Source organism: Clupea harengus, chromosome 3 (genome assembly GCF_900700415.2).
Source record: "Clupea harengus chromosome 3, Ch_v2.0.2, whole genome shotgun sequence".
Taxonomy (NCBI): domain Eukaryota; kingdom Metazoa; phylum Chordata; class Actinopteri; order Clupeiformes; family Clupeidae; genus Clupea; species Clupea harengus.
The window spans coordinates 9,358,426-9,381,681 of NC_045154.1; the positions used below are offsets into that span (position 1 = coordinate 9,358,426).

The following is a 23,256-nucleotide window of genomic DNA, read 5'->3' on the forward strand; positions in this document are numbered from 1 at the left end:
GTGGCAGCAGTGCTGTTCGCCACCCACATTGTTGGCTTGTTTTACGTAATGCAGCACAGTGGCTCTGACAGGTAAGACAAGGGCTTTGAAGCCCCACGGGATCAAACAGCATAGAGGAAGCTAACATTACAACTGTAGATGTGATGTACTCCAATTAGGGGGAAGAGTTTCTGGCAGTCTCTTGAGGATAATGATTGGCTCTGGTAATGTTAATAGACCCAAGGCATGGGGTCACGATCATTGTGATGTTGATTGATGATGAAAACAAATTGTTATGTAACTTCTATGCACATAATGTGATCATTAGACCGCATGGAATCCACAGTACATTTAACGTAGTGCCTAATTCATGATGTGTTTCCATGTGCTAAATAATTAACCAAAGTGCAGAGAGAAGCTGTTTTTATTAATAACATTGTTGTGCACTTGCCCTTAATTTCACACCCTCCAGCAAAGACAAACTGGTATGTCTTGTTGAAGTGTATTATCCTTCAATGCTTTTGTAATGTCTTCAAGTATAGTTACACATTGAAACTTAAACAACAGCACAATATAAAACAACTGGTTAATCAAGCAAAAAAAAAAAAACTCCCATACTAACCCATTCTCCTGCTCAGAAGATGCGCATATGCGAGAGATATTTCATGTGAAATGATTCTGAGGCCGAATTAAAGCCTTCCCTCCTGGGAGAGGTGGGCAGCTGGATGTTGCTCTGATGCTCCCTGGCTGCACATTCGTAGAACAAACATGGTGTAACTAAACGCTTTAGAATTCTGTGCCAAATGAAGGCTGCTTCACAACTAAGTTCCTCGGAGTTGAATGAGACTCTGAAGCACGTATCATACGAAGAGGAAGAAGAAGAAAAAGAGGAAGAAGAAGGCAACGGCTACAGTGGGAATGTTATACACATACCCTCTGTCAGTCATACATACCAAATTATTCTTACTTATACTTTTTTCACCAAAAGTTTAGATGCCACTTTTAAATGTTTAAGTGGGCACTTTGGGGAAAAGCTTGTCTTTTGTTGGCTTGATTTTTCATGTGCGAGGGTTTGTTCCCCGAGCCTGATTTCATTAAATCTATATCAGCACGATTCTTTGAAGAAACCTTCAAAGGCAGATGTTGCCTTATGTTGCACACTTGGGAGGAGGATGTCTGCTCTTCTACTGAGCTGTGCTTTTACTATAATACCCAGTAGACTACTGTGTGTATGTGTGTGTGTGTGTGTGTGTGTGTGTGTGTGTGTGTGTGTGTGTGTGTGTGTGTGTGTGCGTGTGTGTGAGGGGCCAGGTGGTGATAAGGGCTCTGACTCTTACCCCAGAGATGGTCCTGCCAGTAGTTGATGGATTCATCTCATTAGCAGCTCTCTCACTCTCTCTCTCTCTCTCTAGATATATATATATATAGAGAGAGAGACACACACACACACACAGCCAGAGAGAGAGACAGTGGATAAGTATGACCCCAGATGAGGCCCGTGTTTAATGTGTCACATACTCTCAATGCCCTTCTAGCATTGACAGCGACAACAGGAGAAAGGCCATATTCTTCAGCCTGCTAATGAAGGTGCAAAAGACTGCAGCAGACTAGATGCTGATGTGCGCTTCTCTGACCAGATCCAAAATGTCTTATTATGGAGGAACTACTGAGACACTGTACATGAGTCTCACCTGGGTCCACACTCACACTAGTACCTACCTTTGACTGATACGCATTACTCAGAGTGAGAGTGCGTGGGAGTCATGGCAATTAGCTAGTGTTCCAATGTGGAGCTTAATGGTTAGTCAGTGGTTGGCGTTCATGGTGAACATGGCTGCACCTGGAAGAGGTTTTTCCAGCTCTGAGTGGGCTTCTGCACTGTGTTGGTCTCAGTGGGGAGGTGCTGTCATACCTGCGTCGCCTCTCCCTTGGTGGCTGGACATTGCTGCCACTTTGCCTTTGAGGCTGGTTTTGTTAGGCTTGGTCTCCTGTGGCACCCTGCTCTCTCTAGTCACTTGGTTGCTTCTGAGTCAGCCTGTCTGGGAACACGTTCACACTTCGGCCGTCACATTGAGTTGAAGTTTCTCCGGGGGACCCGGGGGCTGGTTGCCAGGCAGCAGTCGGACCTGTTTTGTTCGAAAGACAGAACACCTTGGTAGGAACAGATGCAGAGTCTTAGCAGGTCTTAGCAAGGTCATGTCAGCCCCACAGCTCCTGAAAGCCTGTTTGTAATTTGTTAACATCTCTTCATGCAGTGAAGCTGAGTGGGCATCTCAACAGGTGAATAAACTTGGAGAACTTCCATGTAGATCCTCAGTTCTGCAACTTTTGTGCCCTGGCATTGGCTGATAGACTTTACCACTCCAATGCTAACAATAGTTAAGTGATGTCAATGTCAAGCTTTCAGGAGCATCAGCACAGGCAACACGGGTCCATGCACTTCTCTCTACTAATGTTCTAAACACTGAACGGGAATGGAAAAAATGGTTCTTAAAGGGATTGTTCTTGTGCAGGAAAAACCATGGTTCCACTCTGATTGTCTTGTGCCTGTTATGAAGACCCCGTGGTACTCACTGGCTTCCAGAATTTGGTGCCAAAGTGCTCAAGAATAATACAGAACCACAGTAGAACAACAGACACACTGAGGTCCATGACCTCTGAGATATCTGTCTAGGGGTTTGGCACTCCTGCATTCTGAGGTGGATGCTGTGTGCTGCCATCACCCTGACTGCCACTCACACTCTGGAACAGATCCAGGCCTGATTTGGACCAGATTAGGCCCAGATCCAACCCCGGATCACCTGTCTGTGTGTGTGTGTGTGTGTGTGTGCGTGTGTGTGTATGAGTGAATGTGTGTGTGTGTGTTTGCGCACGCGTGTGTGAGTGAATGTGTTGGGTGTGTGCGGGTGCGCGTGTGAGTGTGTGTGTGTGTGTGTGTGTGTGTGTGTGTAATGAGAGTAGAGGTGAGCGGAGGTGAAGCAGCATGAGAGCCCCCCCTGGGGTATAAGTCCACTCAAGGATGAGGGAGGTAGTACTATTGTCCCACCCACAGCTGCTGTGCTCTCCCTGCCCTGCCGTGAACCACACACTCTGTGGACTGTCACACTCCTCTAGTTTTAATTAAATGAATTACGATAACATGGAAGCTGCCCAGACCGTTCTTGTCAACATCTTTGCCGATCTAATTTGCTGTTATCACATTACATACTGTAGGTTCACTTGTATAATGTATGAAGTTGTGATGCTAGGGATGTAGTTTTTTAGGGCTTTAGGGCATTTTTAGGGCTTTTTTGTTTTGTTTTTGTTTTTGCTTTGACAAGGTTTTGTAGTGATCAAGTTGTCAAGTAAAATGCCCCCCTCTGACCCGCTGCAGTATTATTTTTCTGTCTGAATTTAAATCCATTTAATTTGTTCCCTGGCAGCAGGTCACCTGCTCTCTTTTGTGCAGACTAATAGATAGCCAGTCGGTGAAAAGGCTTGATTGTGTTTTCATTACGAGCTTCGTCTGCACAATACAGAGGGCTCATTTTGGGAAGCCCGTCAGCACGAGACAGTCACAGACAACAATTTGAACAGATCCTGTCCAATCTGGACCAGGCCATCTCCAAAACCAGCCGCTGTCTGCGAAGCGAACTGCGCTCTTTCAAAACATACAGCTTTCATGAATGATTATTGAAGCTTGGTTCAACTTGAGCGGCCGGAGGGTGACACACAGGTCACAGGCCTCCAGGTTTCCTCTTCGGAGAGCATCCTGCTCTCTCAGTGTTTGTGCGGATCTGTTGTTGAGTTAGTGGTTAAGCTAATTACAGCCGACCTCTGAGGTGCTTGATTGTGTCCAGATGGGAGGAGGGCTTCCTTAAGCCTCTCATCAAGCCCTGCCAATCTCTCCCCCTTCCCTCCGTCTGCGCTCTTGGAGCAGCATTCCTCACCCCCCACCCCCACCCTCTCACCCCCCCAAAGTCTAATTATTGAGCTAAATATGGACGCAGGTCCCAGAGTAGCCGTTTCAGGGCAGGATCTGTCATCTCCCTCTCACATTAAAGGGCCGATAAGGCAGTGGGCCGGAGAAGAGAGGAGAGGCTGAGATCAGACGCTGGAAACTCCAGAGCGGCGTGGGGAAGAAAGGCAGGTCTTCACAACACAAATCAAGGCCGTCTCAAGGCTTCATCATGAGGAAGGAGAGGGGCTGGCTCAGCTCGACTCCCACACAGCGATGTAGTCCTGCAGCGTCAGCGTCGGTTAAATGCTGTCCTCACATGCTTATACAGATTTCACTGTGTTAGGCTCATGCCCACACAGATGTCTTTTGTGGATGTCATTTGTAGGTGAAACTCGAACGAGTCAGATTACAGCAGAAAAGTAATTATCCTGGACTTTTCCTGCTTTTCCTGTTTCTATAGGTTCTTAGCATGTATCCCCACAGGGCTTGGCTTAGTCTATCCCAGCTCATGCATGGAACTGCCCTCAACTCTGAGAGGATATATGATATGATGATGATGTCATCCATGATTCTAGAACCTGACCCTGGTGTGCTTGGTGAGGCTCAGCTTTGCTCTGTGTGGGTCGTACAGCTGGAGGAGGGTCCACGGGGCTAATCCCTGATCAACCTGTCACCTCCAGCACGTCTTCAGTCCCATATGCACATGCTTCAGACCCCCACTGCACCCAACCCCTTCCTCCTCCTCCTCCTCCTCCTCCTCCTCCTCCTCCTTCTCCCCCTCTTCCATCCATCTCCCCACCTGGATTAAGAAGACTGAAGCCCTCTATAAGAAGGGCCATGGCTGTTTCTACTTTCAGTCTTTGTGATATCTGCCAGACAGTGCTGAGGATGTTTTATCAGTCTGTGGTGGCCAGTGCTCTCCTGCTTGCTGCTGTGTGCTTGGGCAGCGGGGTGAGGGTAGCAGACGACAACAGACAGACAGCGTGATATGTTTCTGATCCACAAGGCCAGTTTACATTGTTGGGTTGGAGCTGGACTCTCTGGCAGCAGTGTTAGAAAGGAGGATGCTGTCATCTTGCACAATGCCGCCCACCCAGACTCATTCTACCAAGAATCACTACAGGAAGTCAGTCCTGCCTGTGGCCATCAGGCTTTTCAACTCCCCCCACAGAGGAGTCATTGACTGAGTCAATAGACTGACCCTCAGACTTATTTCAGCATCTTCCATCATTATTTATCATTTATAGTGTCAATTGTGCAATACATATAACTATGATTATCTTGTGCAATAATTCAGCTATGCAGTACTCTGGTGTATGTTTAGACTGCACTACTACTGCATTTATTTATGCATTTGAACATATTCCTTAGATTTCATTTTCAGATTTATTTTTATAAAGATTTATACTTTATGCTTATATATATACTGTATATATATATATGTTTACACATGCACACGCACACACACACACACACACACACACACACACAGGTATCAGCTGACAACTAGTAAGGCATTCCACACACCACAGTACATTCAGTCACACAGATCCGAGAAGGGGTCATGCTGGCCCGTGGCCCGTGTGTCATAACAGCACACACACATATATGTGTGTGCGTGTGTGTGTTTGTGTGTGTGTGTGTGTCCTACCTGTGTGTGTGTGTGTGTGTGTGTGTGTGTGTGTGTGTGTGTGTGTGTGTGTGTGTACTGTTATGACACACAGGCCACGAGCCAGCATGACCCCTTCTCGAATCTGTGTGACTGAATGTACTGTGGTGTGTGGAATGCCTTACTAGTTGTCAGCTGATACCTGTGTGTGTGTGTGTGTGTGTGTGTGTGTGTGTGTGTGTGTGTGTGTGTGTGTGTGTGTGTGTGTGTGTGTGTGTGTGTGTGTGTGTGTGTGTGTGTGTGTGTGCTGTTATGACACACAGTGCACGGGCCAGCATGAACCCTTCTCGGATCTGTGTGACTGAATGTACTGTGGTGTGTGGAATGCCTTACTAGTTGTCAGCTGATACCTGTTGGTAGCCAGAGGAGAGAAAGCAAGAAGAGGGCTCAGGTGAGAGGGAACACAGAGGCTTTGGGCCTCAGGTGACTGAGCAGACACCTGTGCTCGCTGCTGACTTTGCAAAGTCACACAAAGGCCACTCCCAGGGTTGTCTCATTCTCTCTCATGGTCTCTCTTACACTCTCTTTCTCTCTCTTCCTCTCTTCTCTCACTCTCATTCATTGTCTTCCACCCCTTCCTCCCTCACTCGCTCTCCCTCTGTTAGCCTCTGTAGCTCTTCCTGTTCTCCTTTATCTGTTCTTTGAGTCTATCGTTCAGTCTCTTTCTCTCTATCCTAATATTTCACTCTACCACACACACACAAACACACACACATGCACACAAACACACACACACACACACACACACACACACACACACACACACACACACACACACCCCATGTTGAGTGGTGTATCTGCAGTGATGAGGATTCCTGTCAAGTGTAACACAGTGGTCATCTCTACCCCCTTGCAGCCCCCCAGTGACGGTGCGCATGTCCGCTGTGCAGCCTCCCCAAACGGACCCCCACCCTCCCAGTGAGGTCACCGAAGCCCCCTCTGCCATAACCGAGCCCCCTGTCTCTGGAAACCACACCTCCAAGGTGAGCCAAAAAGCTCCTCTTTCACTTTTAATTCATTTGATGTAGGAAAAAAAAACTTTTGTATCAAGTATCAGTGGGTGGAAGAAGAGGAATTTAGAAATGAATGTTAGAAGTAAATGAGTTTCACATTAGCTTTCATAAAGTACGTTATGTGGGAAGCATCTGTTTTGTTTCCGATACATGATTTACTGAACACTGATGCTTTATTGTCTATTTCTCTGTCAGGGGCAATGAGAGAATGTGTGCTAAACCGCAACCCAAATTAGCGTTCTGTTTGTGTACAGTTTCTATTTTCCCATGCATAGTTAGACTCCGGAGCATAGCAGCCCTGCTATTCTATTGTTACGTGGCATTGCAGAGAAGGCACAGTCAGCTTTTTCCCCTGACAGTTAGCCAAACGCATACACCCCTCCCGTATGTGTTCACCCCACAGTCTCCTCCCCTGAATTTGCACTGCCCCAGCTACAAGTCAATATTGACAGTCTGATGTATAGTTCATATATGGGCCATATCTAAAACCTTGATCTCTTGAGCTAAATGAAACTTTTCATTTCACTGTGAAGGGAAGTTTGGGGTTATTAAAGAAGCCTGAAGTGTTTTGAAGTCATTTCAGGGCTTTCACCACATAAATGACGTTTTATCAGTGTATTGTACGCATGATTTTGTATTTCTTGACATGGGTTGTCATGCTGTTTTTCTGCTTTGAGGCAGAGTGTAGTGAGTGTAGTGAAAGGGTTACCCGTGAAAGTGCTCTCCTGTAAAAGCATTTATCCTGGCCATGTCCTGACGCACGTCACGGTCCTCTCGGTCAGTTAGGTCCCAGACGGCCTGTGGCAGGCAGTGATTGATTTGGACTCAGACAGACTTTGGAGTCTCATGAGGTGACCGTTACATTACTAGGACCTGAGAAGAGAGAGACCTGCTTTATTGTAATAGTAATTCTTGTAGCAACAGAGACAGAGTATAAGGACTTAACTCTGAATTTTAACAGAATTTTCAGAATGCTATTTTTGCACAGAATCTGTAGAGAAATGAGCAGAAGTCATAAGAATGTGATGTAGGACTCATGCAGTGTGTGCTTAACACCCACACACGGCTGTAAGCCCTCACTGTAAACACAGCAGAATGAAATGGGGAGTCGGCTTGACAGGGATCCCGAGGCATAACTTTGATCACGCTTCGTTAGTCCTCGTCGCTGTAATTAGTGTTTGTCTCCACCCTGGAGAGACCAGAAAAAACATCAGCCTTTCCCACTTATGCTAGTCTGAAACAGAAGACATTTCCTCAGAAATATGTGTACATACAAAAATATCCCTGCACCAGGATAAACAAACGCAGACACACAGGGATTGCATGTAATAAATACTGTACATGTATGTGGTACAATATCAGAAAAATCGATGGACAGTGATTTCATTTTATGTATGGCCATTGATATTCCTTGGGTCCTTCTTAAAAGCTTCTGGTACTTCTAGTCCTTAGGTGGATATGTTTAGTGAGCTGTTTGTTGCCCTTTTAAGTTGAAAGCATTCATCTTGTGGGTCAGGCATTGAATATGCTGGAAAGCAGGAAGCAGCATTAACAAAGTGTTACATGACAGACCTCACACCTTAACAACTCTATGGCTAAAGGTTCATTCTGGTTGCTGTGATGATTAATTTCTGCTCTTTGGTTGTCAACGACATTTTGTCATTTTGTGCGGTCAGTCAGAGTGCATGAAATATTAGTAGGATACACTAAACCGCCTTTGATGAGCATTGTGTCTAAAGGTTGAACCAAGTTCAGCTCACACCAACGCTCTCCTCTCAGTAGTGGTGCCACCCACTCCGCTACCTTTCCACTATAGCTGGTCAGTGTGATCGCTGCCATGAATGAATGAATGAGCTGATGAATGAATGAATGAATTAACTGATGAATGAATTTTGATCACAGAATGAATGAATGAATTAACTGAATGAATGAATGAATGAATTAACTGATGAATGAATGGATGAATGAATTAACTGATGAATGAATGGATGGATGGATGGATGAAAAATGAATGAATGGTAAAACTATCTGTCTGTGTTGTAGAGCTTCAGATCATCTAGCCGTGTATACAGCTTTGGTAAGCGGGAGCAGTCTATCAAGAGGAATCCAAACGTTCCTGTGGTGGTCCGGGGATGGCTCTACAAACAGGTGAGACAAATAGAAGCAAATGTACACACAAACACTCATATACATACATTACACAGTCATCAATGCTTGCATATACACATACATTCATGCAAACACATGCGTATTATTTACACACACACACACACACACACACACACACACACACACACACAGACACACACACACACACACACACACATACACATACACAGAACACCCCTGGTTTTGTGGGGATCCCTCCACAAACACATGTTCAGCATGTTAGATGGGAAGTTAGATGGGAATTAAATGGACTCAGAGTGGATTGGTGGGTAACAGTGATGGACATCCATTCCATGAGCAGATGTATGATTTTCATGTCTTAACTTTGGCGTGTCTTTCTTTGAAATCTGCGTAGTTCTTCGGACTCTTTATAATGTAGCCGACAACACACAAAACAGCCATGCATTTGTCTGAACCTTGAACAGCACTGGACCACTGTGAGGCATGAAAGAGTATTCATGTTCACTGCTTTATGATAAAAATTATTTGAAAGCAGACTTCCTGAGTGCCAGGGCTTTCATGGAGACTTTCCATGACTGTCATTGGGATCCCAAGTCTGTGTTATGCTAAAGAGCCTCTCAGGTGCTGTTTATTTAGCCAGTCTGAGTGACAGCGAGACACATAGGAACCCACTAATCAAAGAGACCCAGCATCACCAGACTGGCCCAATTAGACCCGGGCTGGTGTATACAGACAAACAAATTCTAGTATTCTAGACAGGCAAAATATACAGACACCCACTCAACACACAACACACAACACACAACACACACACAAACACACACACACAAACCCTCACAAGACTCAAGTGCAGTCTGTTTTTTGCACAAACATCTTGTTTACTCTGAGTGCGAAAATGGTCATTGCTACTTGGCGGGGATGTGAGAATTCACACTGCCGTTTTCCATGAAAGGGAATGAAAATTGCTTGTGGGCATTAAATATGTCCTCAGGTTGTTTGCTTACACCACCTGCCTGACCAAAACAATTTCTTATTCAGAGCCTCAGAGCCAGAGCTATCTTAGATGAACATTAACAGTATGTTGAGGCGTTAGTGTGGAGTGGGAGAGCTGTAATAGGCCTGTGACTATTGTGTTTTGATTGATGCTGTTTAGTTGTATGGTGTTCATTTGTGTCTGTGTTCTAGGTAATTATTTTCACCACAAAAGATTGTTTTGATTTAATTTTATTTAGCGTAGTAGCTGTCCTTCGTTGATAGTACTCAGCGGAGTGTGTGTGTGTGTGCTTGTGTTGATTTGTACTTAACCGTGACTGTGTCCTTCAAGGGTGCATTTTCAGTGCAAGTGTGTTTATGTTTCAGGATAGCTCAGGCTTGCGTCTGTGGAAGAGGAAATGGTTCGTGTTGGCTGATTACTGCCTGTTTTATTATAAAGGTGAGTGGGGTCTCATGAAGCACACGGGAGAACAGGCACACACACACACACACACACACACACACACACACACACACACACACACACACACAAACATTGGATAAAAGGCAGGCACACACACACACACACACACACACATTGGAGAAAAGGCAGACACACACACACAGACACACACACACAAAGGCGTTCAATCTGCAGACTCTATTCAAGCTGGGATTCTATTAGGTTGTATATTCATTCATATTCAGCCTCTGTATTCATGTAAAGATGTTTACAGTTGAACACAAAGTCAAAATAGATAGACATAGTGAATATACAGACGCTAATCCCTGGTGCATACATACCTTTTATGCTTACACTGTAAAGGATATCTCCATTTTAGTGATTGATGTCTTCAGTGCTGGGTTGGAATCCCTCTACATAAGACCACTGCTGAGATTTGCTGATGCAAGAGGAACAGATTACACTGATACAACAGATGGACTAATGCATTTATTAAAAAACAGGCTTTAGTGTAGTCCAAACTTTCACTCTTTTCTAATTGTTTCTCCCTCTCTTTATTCCCTCTTTCTCTCTATCTCTCTCTCTCTCTCTCTCTCTCCCTCTGTCTCTGTATTTCTTTCTCACTCATACTCTCTCTTTCTCCCTGCCATATCTTCCTCGGTTTCTCTCTCTTTTTTTATCACGTTCTCCCTACCCCATGTGTCGACCTGGGTAATTAAGTGGTAATTATATAATTAGATGCCAATTCTGCAGTGTGCTGTTGGGGGCTGATTAATGGTATAATCAAATTGTTAATGGCGTCTGCAGTTTCTCTCTCTCTCTCTCTCTCTCTCTCTCTCTCTCTCTCTCTCTCTCTCTCTCTCTCTCTCACACACACACATGCAATCATTACACTTCATGTGCCCACATACCATCATACACACATGCTCGTTTTAGCACACCACTTTGACTCCACATCGCTGCTCCTCTATTGGTTGATGTTGTTGGGGGCAGACTGGTCATTACGGGATGTAATTTATCCTCACGCTGCAGCTTGCCTGGCTGCCACCTGTCAATCCATCAGGGTGGAGATAAGAGAGGTCTATGGCCCATGTGAGGAATGTCCCCTTCAAACCACCCCGGATGTATTTTTAAACAATTGCGTCTGTCAGACCAGCCGTCCTTATCACCTATCACACACATTTATCCTTCAGTCACACACACATGCGCACACACAGAGAAACACACACAAACACACACACACACACACACACACACACACACATATATACTTACTGCATACCCATGGATATACACATGCACACGTGCACACACACACACACACACACACACACACAGACACTCCCATTCCCAACGCCCTCTTGGTCACAATTCTCTTCCCCTTTCATACACATGGGATCTCACACACCCACACACACACACACACACATACACACAAGCAAAGCCTCACTATCCCACAGTCCTGTGGAAAGAAGTGATCACAGCTCTGTTTGGTGCGAGAGTGCCTAAATATAAAGGTGTGAATTAAAGCTGATATTAGCAGGCTGGTGAGAGTAAGGATGGCCAGAGCGGGGGGGGGGGGGAGTGATGCAGTGAATAGAAAACAGGGGAGCACAACAGGGTGGAGGGTGGCTGGATAAAGGGTGAAGAGTGCTGAGTGATGGGTGTGTTGGCATCAGGATGCCCAAGGGCACCAGCAGCAGTGAGAGGGGGCAGAGAGGCCTGGCTAGCGCAAGTTGATAATAGAGCATCTGGTGACCTCTTGTTTGTGTGTGTGTGTGTGATTTACTCTTGGCAGACAGCAGAGAGGAGTCGGTCCTGGGAAGCATTCCTCTGCCCAGTTACATCATCTCTCCTGTTGAGCCAGATGACCACATCAGCCGCAAGTTTGCCTTCAAGGTAAGGTCTGGGCTCCACGGGCCACCATACTCTCTCACTGTAGACTGTACGGAATAGGTCATGACCTGCAGCAATGAGGTTTCATGGCCACTTTCAAAAGAGAATAAAACTGCTGCTAGCTAGGGAAGACAGAGAGGAAGACAGTGTTACTGCACATTTCATGCACATGCTCGTGTTCATGTTATTTACTGAGGGAAACAAATAGGCTGTCTCTCCTCTCCTTCCCCGGCTAGGGAATCTCTGCCGAAATGTCACATCAGCATAGCTTTAGCCTGGAGCACCTCTAGCAACCTGCCATTATTGATCTTTGAAACAAACTGCTACTCTTCAGCTGCAAGATCATTTTTAATGCATTCTCACATTTTAATACATTCTCATCATAGGGCAGGAGACGAAATAAAATACAAGGTCATTCATTATTTGTTAGCTCCTTTTGTATTCTCCCCCAGCTATTTGTTATTGTAGCTGCTCCTAAATATGTTGCTATTTTCTTGATCCAGTGTGGAAGCCTTGCCCTTTATCACGGTCACGAATCCCCATTTTTTTACGTTTAGCTGACATTAGCTTTGACATTGTTTACCCATCGTAAAAAGGCATCTCTACACCAGTGGTATGTCCATGCCATCTGGTCTTTAATAAGCCTGGTTCGTGCAACACACCCCTAAACCCCTGGCCACCTGTCCCCCATGGAATCAGTGTTACTTTTTTTAAGGACCATATGATTCCCAGCTTTGCTTTGCCGCTGCCTTTTGCTCTGGGTAGTTCTCGTAAATCATGCTGTGTGTTTGGGGGTCAGGGTAAGTGTTTGTTTAGTTTGTTTTGTTTAAGTTTTCCCTAACCAGGCAGGTCACTTTAGAACAGGTTCTTATTTACAAGGATGTCCTGGTGAGAGGGGGTTAGCCGGTGTGAGAATAACGGATAACGTTCCCTGGCTGGTCGGGTCCATGTGACCGAAGTGCCCAAGGGTCCTCTTTTCCTTACGCAAACGGTCTGTACTCCCACACCTATGACTCTTTCTGGCAGGCCATGGGCTTTTCAGGCTCTTCCTGGTGCTTGTCATGACAACCATAAACTGCAGTGGTTTTCTGCACTTCTACGCCTCCCACCAGCGGTGATGGCACTCTCCCCACTTCCCCTGTGAAAGGGCTGTGTTTTTAGCTGTGGTAAGCACTAAGTACTGCTTTTAGTTGGCATGGCTGTCAGTGCGGTTAGCCAAACCTAGTGCTTGTACCCACAGACTCTTTACTCCAAGGTTCTGTAATGTCAAGGCTGTGGCATCTTACTTGAGTTTTTTTTTTTTTTAGCTTTGTAGATTGTTTTTAAAGCCCTTATCGGAGAGGTTTCATCGCAATCTTGTCAAACACAAACAGCATTTCTGGCACAGATGCAGGAGGATTAGTTCATTTCTCCAATTATTCCATAGATCCCCCCACATAGTTTAAGCAGATAGGGTTCTACCAGAGACTCTGTTCTGTAATGTGCCAACACCTGTTGCCCCTCGGCATCAAGCCTTTCCTTGATCCCCTTGAATTTTTGGGGGGCAGCCCCACCCCCAAGCTCTGCCACTTCCAACTCCACCTCCTATACGTTTTCAGTACAGTGTGTAGTTGTATGCTTTGTTGTGTGTTGGGTCGTGCCCATGAGCTGTGACATCTCTGTGTTATGTTATTGTGCCTGTGGGCTGTGGCAGGTGTGCACTGTTGTCGTTGGCTGTTGTCCTCATATCTCTCAACACCCAGGAGATTCCAACCGCTTAGCGGTTCACAGTGCGTGACCAAATAAGATAAGCCGGTGAGAGTACGCTAAAAAGAATGTGCTTTTCTGACGGGCAGGCTGCTTTACCTTATGGAGAGTGTTACAAACTCCAGTCTGGCAATGAAGCGCACAACGAACGTCTAGGGTTTTAGGAGTTACCCAAACCGAAGTCCCTAACCTAAAAATGTGCACTAGGTGTCTTAGTCAGTATGTAAGAAGCTAAGTGGGTGAATGGACAAGGGGACACCAGCTTACCTCCAGTGCCCTGGGCCAAACCAAGCAGTGTCTCCAGCATGACAACAGCCCAAGCGTAGAGCTCAGCCTCCCAGTTCCCAGGAATATCAAAAACTGGGAAAATCCCAGTAACAAACAAACGAAAAACCAAACGTGCGCAGCACAAATAAATCCAAAACCCGGGAAACGGAGGACTCCAACAAAGAGTCCAAACGCAATGACGACAGGTGTAGTCCACACGTCTGGCTACTAGACAGACAGGTCATCTGAACCACGCTGAATTGTTCCTGTTAATGCTGCCTCAGGGCTTTCTACAGCTAGCTAGCTACAGGTAACCCAGAAGCAAACTGGTGCCCCCTTGTGGATGAGGTGTATACTGTCTAAACTACAGTGCAAGTTGGTTAAAGCAACACACCCTAAAAAGAGTCTTTGAGCTGTCACATCACAGGCAGGGGGCTGACCTTTTGTGACATTCTTTTATGCATGACCTGCAGCCCGTTCAAAGCAAAGTGATCCTCTGCAAATACATGGCGTGGGTGTATCTTGGGCTTCAACCTTCTTTCTTTGTCCCTGTGTGTCAGATGAAAGAATTTCACTAAATGTGACTACTCAGTTTAGGCTAATTTCCCAGATAAAATCACAGTTCAGAGAATGTGCCATGGATAAATATACCATGGCTGTATCTATCAAAGACACACTGAGAGAAGTGTGTGCTGTCTCATTCTGCCTTTTGTTCAGTTCTTTTCCTGCTCTTATTTTCAATGAAATATAGATTCTCCTCCCCCTCTCCTGTGCTTCTAAAGCCCCCCTCCGGGGGTTCTATTTCCCTCTCCCCATGGAGAGGCTCAGAGTGCCGGGACAGCGCGGCATTAGCCGGGGGCACAGTGTCGGGGCTCCGCTAATCTGATAGCTCTCTAAAATAGAGCAGCCCAAACACAGGGCTGAGGACAAAAACCATCGGCAGCTATTGTTAGCGATCCTCTCAGTGTGAGCCCGAAGAGGAGAGGAGAGGGAGAGAGAGGGGGGGGAGGGAGGGAAAGAAAGAAAGAGAGGAATGTTATCAAAGGGAGGAGAGGAGCCGGATGGTGGACAGAAAGTGGACAGCCTCTATGGTAGCCTGTATGTGTGGTGTGTTTGTTTGGATGATTTGCTGCTAAATGTTGTGGGGCACAGCACAGAAACAATGAAACTGGCAGACAGTCCCCTCAGCCAGGCAAACAGTGTTGGTGACTGTGACATTAGAGCCAAAATACTATATCTGTGTGGTGTCCTCAGGTCTGTATGGGGTGTTTTTAAGGGTTGGGATGAGGTTGGTGGTGCATTCATGTTAATGACAATAGAGATCAGTGTGACATTGGTAATGTAGGTGAAATTGGTACCAGCCTCACATGGGAGTACCAGACTATGTAGGTAACTTACCCTGTGAGCAGGAGCCGGGTGAATGTGGGTGCAATTGTGTGTAAATTGTGATACCGTCTTTGCGAGGGCCACCAAGACACACTGGTGCTGTCCTTGCAACAGCAACAATATGTTGGTAATCTCACCCGATTGGACAGGCATCAACCATTCAACACAAAGGCAGATCAATTAAGTTGAACACCTAGGGGGCGCCACACAAAGTGTAGTGTCCTCCACGGTGGTCAAAGTAAAGATAATCCACAAATCAGTCTCGTTAAATATATCAGTCTCATAAAATATATTATACTATCAATTTGGAACTCTGATTAATAATTAAATTAATAACTACAACCAAAGTTACCTTACTAATAGTATGGTTGAAGGTCATTAGAATTCTGAATAGAAGAGGTTGGCAACGTCCATTCTTGTGTAACATTAAATAAACCAGCGTATATAAATCAAAGTATTTATTTACACAATGATAAGAAAATAACACACAATATGTAATCTAGCTAAATGTAACTAACCAATGAATTGAAGGAATAGGTGTATGTGTAATAGAGAGGGAGTGTGTGTGTGAGCTTGTGAGCTCGGGGTTGCGCTGTTAGGAGCGCGCCAGAAAGAATGTGTGTGTGTTCCTTTGTTTGATCACCGTAGTTCCGCGTGCATGTGTGTGCACGTACGCGAACATACATGTGATGTGAACAAGGACGAGCCTATATGCAGCGCGAAGTTCGAGTATTCTCTTCGCGTGTGTGGCTATGTGAAGGCCAATGTGTATGTAATCGTGCTCGATTTAGATGCCATGTTAGAAGAGGGAAATGGTTAGTGATGCATGCAAGACCTGATGTGTCGGAGAAGCAATCCTAACGATAACCCTTAGATGGTGTGGCGAAGCCAACCACCAACTAACAATGAAAATATATAAACAGTTACGTTCAGTAAACAAAACATATGAAACACATGAACAATGGCATGTAAACAGTCTTATGCTTAGCCAGGTTGTGAATAGCTAGGATAGCTAAATGCCCAGTCAATGTCAGAGTTACCAGTCCTTTGGGAAAAGTGTTGTGCTGGTCCAATGTATATGAGGCAGAGAAGAGATGATGCTGTCCGTAGCTTGTCCTTGCTGTGATGTCTTTGTTTCACTGCAGTTTAGGTCGGAGGATTGGATCGCTCAGAACGTTGCAGGTTGCCTTCTGTTTCCGTTGTGTAGAGTTAGCTAGCAGGTCTATTGTTAGCTGCTTTCCTTTGCAATTTAGCTAGCAGGTCTAATGTTAGCTGCTTTCGCTAAACTTACTTCGTCTCACTGAGCAGTTCGTTGACTGAGAGATCTTAGGCGTGTGTCGGCCGTAAGACAAAAGTGAGTTCTCTTTGTTGCGAGAGAACAAAGAGAGTTGCTCTTCACCGTGTGCAGGCGATGCCTGAGGTGAGAGGAGGTCAAAGAGGCTTGCTCCTCGCGGACGATGCCCGGAGGGAGAGAGGTGAAAAGGTCCTTGCCAGGTGGGCGCCGGCAGAGAGAGAGAGAACATCTGGACACCCGCACCGCCTACTTCCATCTCCGTAACATAAATCGCCTCCGTCCCTCCCTCACCCCCCACACCACCTCTATTCTTGTACATAGCCTTGTCACCTCCCGTATCGACTACTGTAATTCTCTCCTCTTTGGTCTCCCCCAGAAATCCCTCCATAAGCTCCAACTGGTCCAGAACTCAGCTGCCCGTATCATCTCCCTCACCCCCTCTTTCCACCACATCACCCCCATCCTACAGCAACTTCACTGGCTTCCAATTCACTTCCGTATCAACTTTAAAATTCTTCTTCATACTTTTAAAGCCATCCACAACCTTGCCCCTCCTTACCTGTCTGACCTCCTTCACACTGCCACCTCCACCCGCTCCCTCAGATCCTCCTCTTCCATCCACCTAACTGTCCCCTCTGCCCGGCTTACCACCATGGGGAACAGAGCTTTCAGCCGCTCTGCTCCCAAACTCTGGAACTCACTCCCACCTGACATCCGAAACATTGACTCCTTCCCTCAGTTCAAATCCTCTCTCAAAACCCACCTTTTCAGGATTGCATTCTCACTGTAGTTGCCATGCTGTTTTTACTTGCACTTTTAATTTTAATTGTTTTGTTATTTGTTTGCTCCTGTTTTAAATTGTAAAGCGTCCTTGAGTGACATGAAAGGCGCTGTGAAACAAAATGTATTATTATTATTATTATTACAAGACGTTGCTTTTGTTCAAGCTGAAGGGGGCGTGGTCAAAGTCGCATCAGGTTGCCGTTTTATGATAGGGAAAGTTTTACAGAGGTTCCGGATGAAACCATAGGCAACTTGCTGATTGAAGTCAAACACAATGGACCATTCCAGGTGTACCTACAGTAACATCACAGTCAGAACTTAAAATATCATATAAAAGGGTAAATAAGACTAATGACACAGAATGGATTCATACAAATGCCTCTCCTGAGTCTCCTCAGTGTCAGTGTAACGTTTACTTAATCGGTATTAACTTCACTGTGAAGAGGATGTTGAGCAGATTAACCCTCCCTGCTGCTATAGGTTTAGGAGCAACTGCAGGCTAGCCACCAGGGATACTTAAAAGCATAATCACACACACACACACTTTATCCATAAGGGTCTTTCCGTTGACCTTTACAACCCCAACTGTGAGCCTTAAGAGGTTTATAGCCCACCCCATATGTGTGCGTGTGTGTGTGTGTGTGTGTGAGAGAGAGAGAGGAAGAGGTGTGAGAGTGAACTGACAAGGTTTCCTGTTTTGCATGCATGACATTTACATGTCTGACAGTCATGCCTTTCTGAGTTACTTCATTGATTCTCGTGGGTTATTTAGATAAAGGCATCATTCAGCTTTTGACTACGCTGTCCTAGAACACAGCTGTTTACCAATTATTTGTTTGCCAACGCATTAGCCATTAGCTCTGCTAGATGTGTATTAGAAGCTGTTTTAGGGCTCCTTGAAATCAAGCCAAGCTGTCGCACTATAAGTTAATTGCTCTGAATGCATTTTAATGAAGAACCCGATAGATGTATTTGCATTCCTACTGGTGTGAGAGAGTTTGCTCACAACCTTGTATTAACCTCCCCCCTCTACTCTAAATATATTTTCATCATGCTGTCATTTATTTGCTTGAGTTCCCCCGAATGGAAGTATTCATGAATGTATTTTTGCTGCATTTTGGGTTCTGTTTCTATTGTCACCATACTCCTGATTAAACATGTTTTCTGAGGCGTGAACGCAGATGACACATCCATGCTGCATGGTTTTAAACAAGCAGAGTTGAGTGCATTAGTGCTGTGGTATATTTGAATAAACTTACTGTTTATCCTAGATTAATTGGGAATTTTACACAGTGGTAATTCATCGGAATGTGTCAGGAGCCATTGATTCTCTTCCAATAAGTAAAAGAGAAAGCACTCCAGAACACAAAATTATTTTCTTAATTACTTTAGGAAAGCTGTTGCACAACAAATAAGGAACAATTTTCAACAGTGCATGTGATAGTTGAACAGTTTGAAGAATAGTGTTCCTCAAACAGTGTTTCAGCATAATTGAGATTTGTGTTAGATCTACAGGTATCAAGTTTGACCAAGCGAGTATGTAGATCTGACCCCTGCATTATGGATGCTGATACTTCCTCTGCTGAGCAGTGATTGGCTAACCTCTGTCCTCTGCCTTTCACCTACAGGCCACTCACACGGGCATGCGCTCCTTCATCTACAGTAAAAGCGCTCTGATTGGCTCGCAAACAGAACATGGCGGCATGAGAACGTACTTCTTCAGCGCAGACACACAAGAGGACATGAACGGCTGGATCCGAGCCATGAACCAGGCCGCTCTCATGCAGAACCATCAGAACCACGGCGTTAGGTTAGAACAAACACACATTCCCACACACACACACACACACACACACACACACACACACACACACACACACACACACACACACACACACATACACACACTGTATATACACTTGTACACAAAGCTTCACATAAGACTTTAAAAGACAGACACTGGTATGGTTTATTGGTGTTATGAATTGGTGTGTTTGTGAGTGAAGATACAAGTTTGTGCGTGTGTCTGCATGCTTGTGTGTGTTTATGTGTGTCTGTGTTTGTGTGTGCATGTGTGGGTTGCAGAAATCCCAGTGAATTAGGCAGACGGCAGAAACAGCAGGCAGGCGAATGTGCTACAGTTTGGGGCACATACTGCAAATATTTCATCTTTCTTTTGCTAGCACCATTTCACACAGTCCATCATTACCACATTTCCATAAAAGCAATACTCGCCCTGTATCCTGTTTCCAAACATTATTGTCTTATTGGCTGATATCTGTATTGAGCTGTCAGAGTTTTTGCAGGACAGTAGAGGGGTAGATACGTATGGGGGAATAACAGTGGTGGTGGCTGCTGTGTGAGACTTTTTGTCTAATTTCATTGTTTCTTTTTTCTGTATATTTCTCATTTAATATCTCGCTATCATGAAATTCAGTCCGCCACTTGAAAATAAATTGGCTCTGGCTCGACTGAGGGATGGATCGCATGGCATTATGCTGTCTCGTTTAAGCACTGACGTCTTTATATGCTGAGGCACACTATGCTAAGCCGACGTGTGAATGCACATGTTAATGTGCTTAGGGGCACTATACGAAGATTGTAAGTGTAAGCATGTGTTAAGTTGCTCAAGTTCAGTGCACTAAGCTGATGTGTGCTGTGGGAAGATGAACACGCACTGTCATATCTGACAGAAAGACAGAAAGGAAGAGATGGAGTATGTTTACAGACTGTTTGTCGTATTTATACCTCGCTGGGTGCGAGTGGAGAGAGATTTATGGGTGCTGTGAATGCCGGTCATTCTGTGTAAGCGTCGAGCCCATCACATCAAACGACCAACACTCTGGCCGCCATTAGTGTCATAGCTGAGCGTCTGAAATAAGGCTTGAGTCTCCTAGTTTAAGCAGGAGAAAGGCTCTCACACTGAACAGGACCCATTTGAAGACAATCTCTCAAGGAGAAGATTGTTTCTGTGGAGTGCTGCCTCTCACTTCTTGCCTTCTTCTTGTCAAGTCTTGTCTGTTATCTGGAGGTTAGGCACTGCTGGGGAGTCATCAGAGGCCAGCTTGTGAAGTGGCAGTACACAAATGCTGTAGAATAATGGCTTTTCTCATATATTATAATGCATGAGGCATCTCCCTTGACTTTCCCAAAGTCATGTTCAGGAGGAGCATTTCATACAGCATCATCTAAATACTTACTTATATCTAAATTACATCTAAATTATATCATCTCACAGGGCCAGACTTGACATTTTTGGGGATTTTGTGACAAGAGTACACATCTGACATGAACTCATTTCACCTTGCTCTCAATTGTTAGTAGGGTAGTAAGGTGAAGTGCTTTAACATCTATCATATATCAATAAGGCCATTAGCCATATTGATTCATTCAATGATTTGTCTGCACACTGACAAGCTTGTGTTGGAGATGAGGGGGATGAATTTGTTTTCAGAGACTGACTGGAAGCATGTGTTTATGTTTGGCTCCCAGAGTGTCAGAGAAGCTTGAGAAGTCTGAGCGTCTGCTCACTGCAGAAGAGGGGGAGCCTGAACACAAGGCCGCTGAGCCACAAACCAATCACATCACTGTCAGACCTCTTAACCCCGGCCCTCTGGAACTGGAGGCTCCGCCCAATGGCCCACTGATAACAGACAAGGAGGAGATGACCCAGGAAGTTGCCCTGGAAGCTCCCTCATTGGAGGATGCTGGGAAGGCCCCCTCAAGCAGGGTCACAGTCGAAGAGGAGGTGTTCTTTCCGGCCTCCGATTCCCTGCCTCCATCTCGTGCCTCATCCAGAGGTCCGTCACGGGGACCCTCGTCTCGAGGTCCATCTCGCCCCTCCTTCACGCTCTCGAATGGCTCCCTCCCAGAGGTGAACGGCATCGGGGGAGGAGTGGGGGAGGTGAGCAGAGGGCCGACCCCACAGGGGGAGATTGGCATGCAGGCGCAGAGGAGGAGCACGCTGGAGCAGGTGGAGCACTGGGTCAAAGTTCAGAAAGTGGAGCAGAGAGGGTGAGGATTGCACAAAGATACACATATACACACATTTTTATATTTTATGTCCACCCTGAGCGAAGGCTGAAGTTATCACCAGTAGGTCCATCCTGACCCTCAGTCAGTGTCACCACCTACTGGTAAACTGTGTAGACAGTTTTTGACACGAGGCGTGACGAGACGAGGCATGATATTTCAATTATAACTGATCATATACTGCACATTAAAGAAGTGAAGTACAAAACAAAGCAAATACAGATAGCTGAGACTGGTATATCCATGATGTGGGGACATGTTACGAATGTAATGAACAACATAACATGTGTTTATGTAATGTTGTTCATAAATGTCTTGTGAAATGTCTGACACAGATCTCCACCTATCAAACTCACTTGCAGGACTCTTCCGCGACGCCCAAAGTCCACCCAACCTGGCACCACAGCTGTCGAGGTTTACCACTCCAACCCACCTCAGTCGTACCCGACTAACCCCCCTCAACCCTACCCACCTAACGCCACACAGTCCTACCAGACCCTGCCAAAGACCCCACCCAGTCAGCGCCACCAACTGCCCAGCGACTACAAGTATGCGCAGGACCGCCTCAGTCACTTCCGGCTGACGCACGGCCATCCCCCAGTAGCGGGTAAGGACGACACTGTGTGGCGGCTCTATGAGTGGCAGCAGCGCCAGCGGTACAGACACGCCAGTCCCACTGCCCCGCTCTACAACCCCAGCCCAGAGTACCCCGGCCCACGACTGGGCTACCATATGACCCAAAACAAGGTGCGTTTTTGTGTTTGAGCTTGTCTGTGTGTGTGTGTGTGTGTGTGTGTGTGTGTGTGTGTGTGTGTGTGTGTGTGTGTGTGTGTGTGAATGCATTCATGTGGATAAACATAAATGCTACCTCCTCCAGGGCAAACCACGGTCCATCCCTGTGCCCCCATCGCTGGCTGACATCCCCCCTCCTGGGCCACCTCGAACAAGACAGCCATCGCCGCGGCGACCGCACACCCCTGCTGACCGCGTCACCATCCGGCCACATGACCAGAGACCCGTGGTGGAGGTGCCACCCTCCGCATCACCACGGAGACAGTACACACAAAAGGCAATGACACCACATCAAGCACCTGCCAAACACTTAAGGATGATGAAGCTTTAGTGACATTTGGGAATCATGGCAAGCTTATGACAGGTGTGTTTGTTTACCTGCTTGTTTGTTTGTTTGTTTGTTCCAGTCAGCCACTGTTGACAGACGCTCCATGCCTCCGTCAGGTTACATAACCCACACAGTCAGCGCGCCGAGCCTCTACGGGAAAACGGTAAGCAGCAGCTCCTGCACTGAAACTGATAGGCACCGCTCTGGCACCGCTCTCTGTCTGAGAAAACCAACTTCAGTGGAACGGAGACCCCTCAGAGACAGCAGTCTAATCCCCCGTACCCTCAGGAAACAGATGTGTGGAACAGCTGTAGAGGTGTCAGGAAACAGGCCTCATTAGATTTGGTTTGGAAATGAATATATTTAGTAGCAAAAATAACTTGCAAGACATGAACAGACGAGACATCACCGCATTGATATTTGCTGCTTTTCACTTCTCTGGTCAAGACGGCACATTGTCATTCACTGGCCTTTTGTTTGACTCAGGAAGGTCATCTCCTGTCGTGTACCTGCCACTGTGGACCTTGTCAGAACCCTTTGTGTGTTTCACCATGCCCTCCCCATCC

The 23,256-nt window shown here is 46.0% G+C and overlaps 1 protein-coding gene across 5 annotated transcripts in view; it reads left to right on the plus strand.

Annotated features, from left to right (window-relative positions):
- The window catches only part of plekha7a (pleckstrin homology domain containing, family A member 7a), a 78,931-nt gene that overhangs the window by 43,404 nt on the left and 12,271 nt on the right, over positions 1-23,256 (plus strand). For all 5 annotated transcript variants that reach the window (XM_031564488.2, XM_031564487.2, XM_031564489.2 and 2 more), the window contains 9 exons: positions 6,445-6,571; positions 8,645-8,749; positions 10,091-10,163; positions 11,965-12,065; positions 19,167-19,348; positions 21,031-21,552; positions 21,933-22,317; positions 22,448-22,639; positions 22,770-22,853. In XM_031564488.2, the coding sequence (XP_031420348.1) occupies positions 6,445-6,571; positions 8,645-8,749; positions 10,091-10,163; positions 11,965-12,065; positions 19,167-19,348; positions 21,031-21,552; positions 21,933-22,317; positions 22,448-22,639; positions 22,770-22,853 (1,771 nt within the window). The remainder of the gene's footprint in view (positions 1-6,444; positions 6,572-8,644; positions 8,750-10,090; positions 10,164-11,964; positions 12,066-19,166; positions 19,349-21,030; positions 21,553-21,932; positions 22,318-22,447; positions 22,640-22,769; positions 22,854-23,256) is intronic.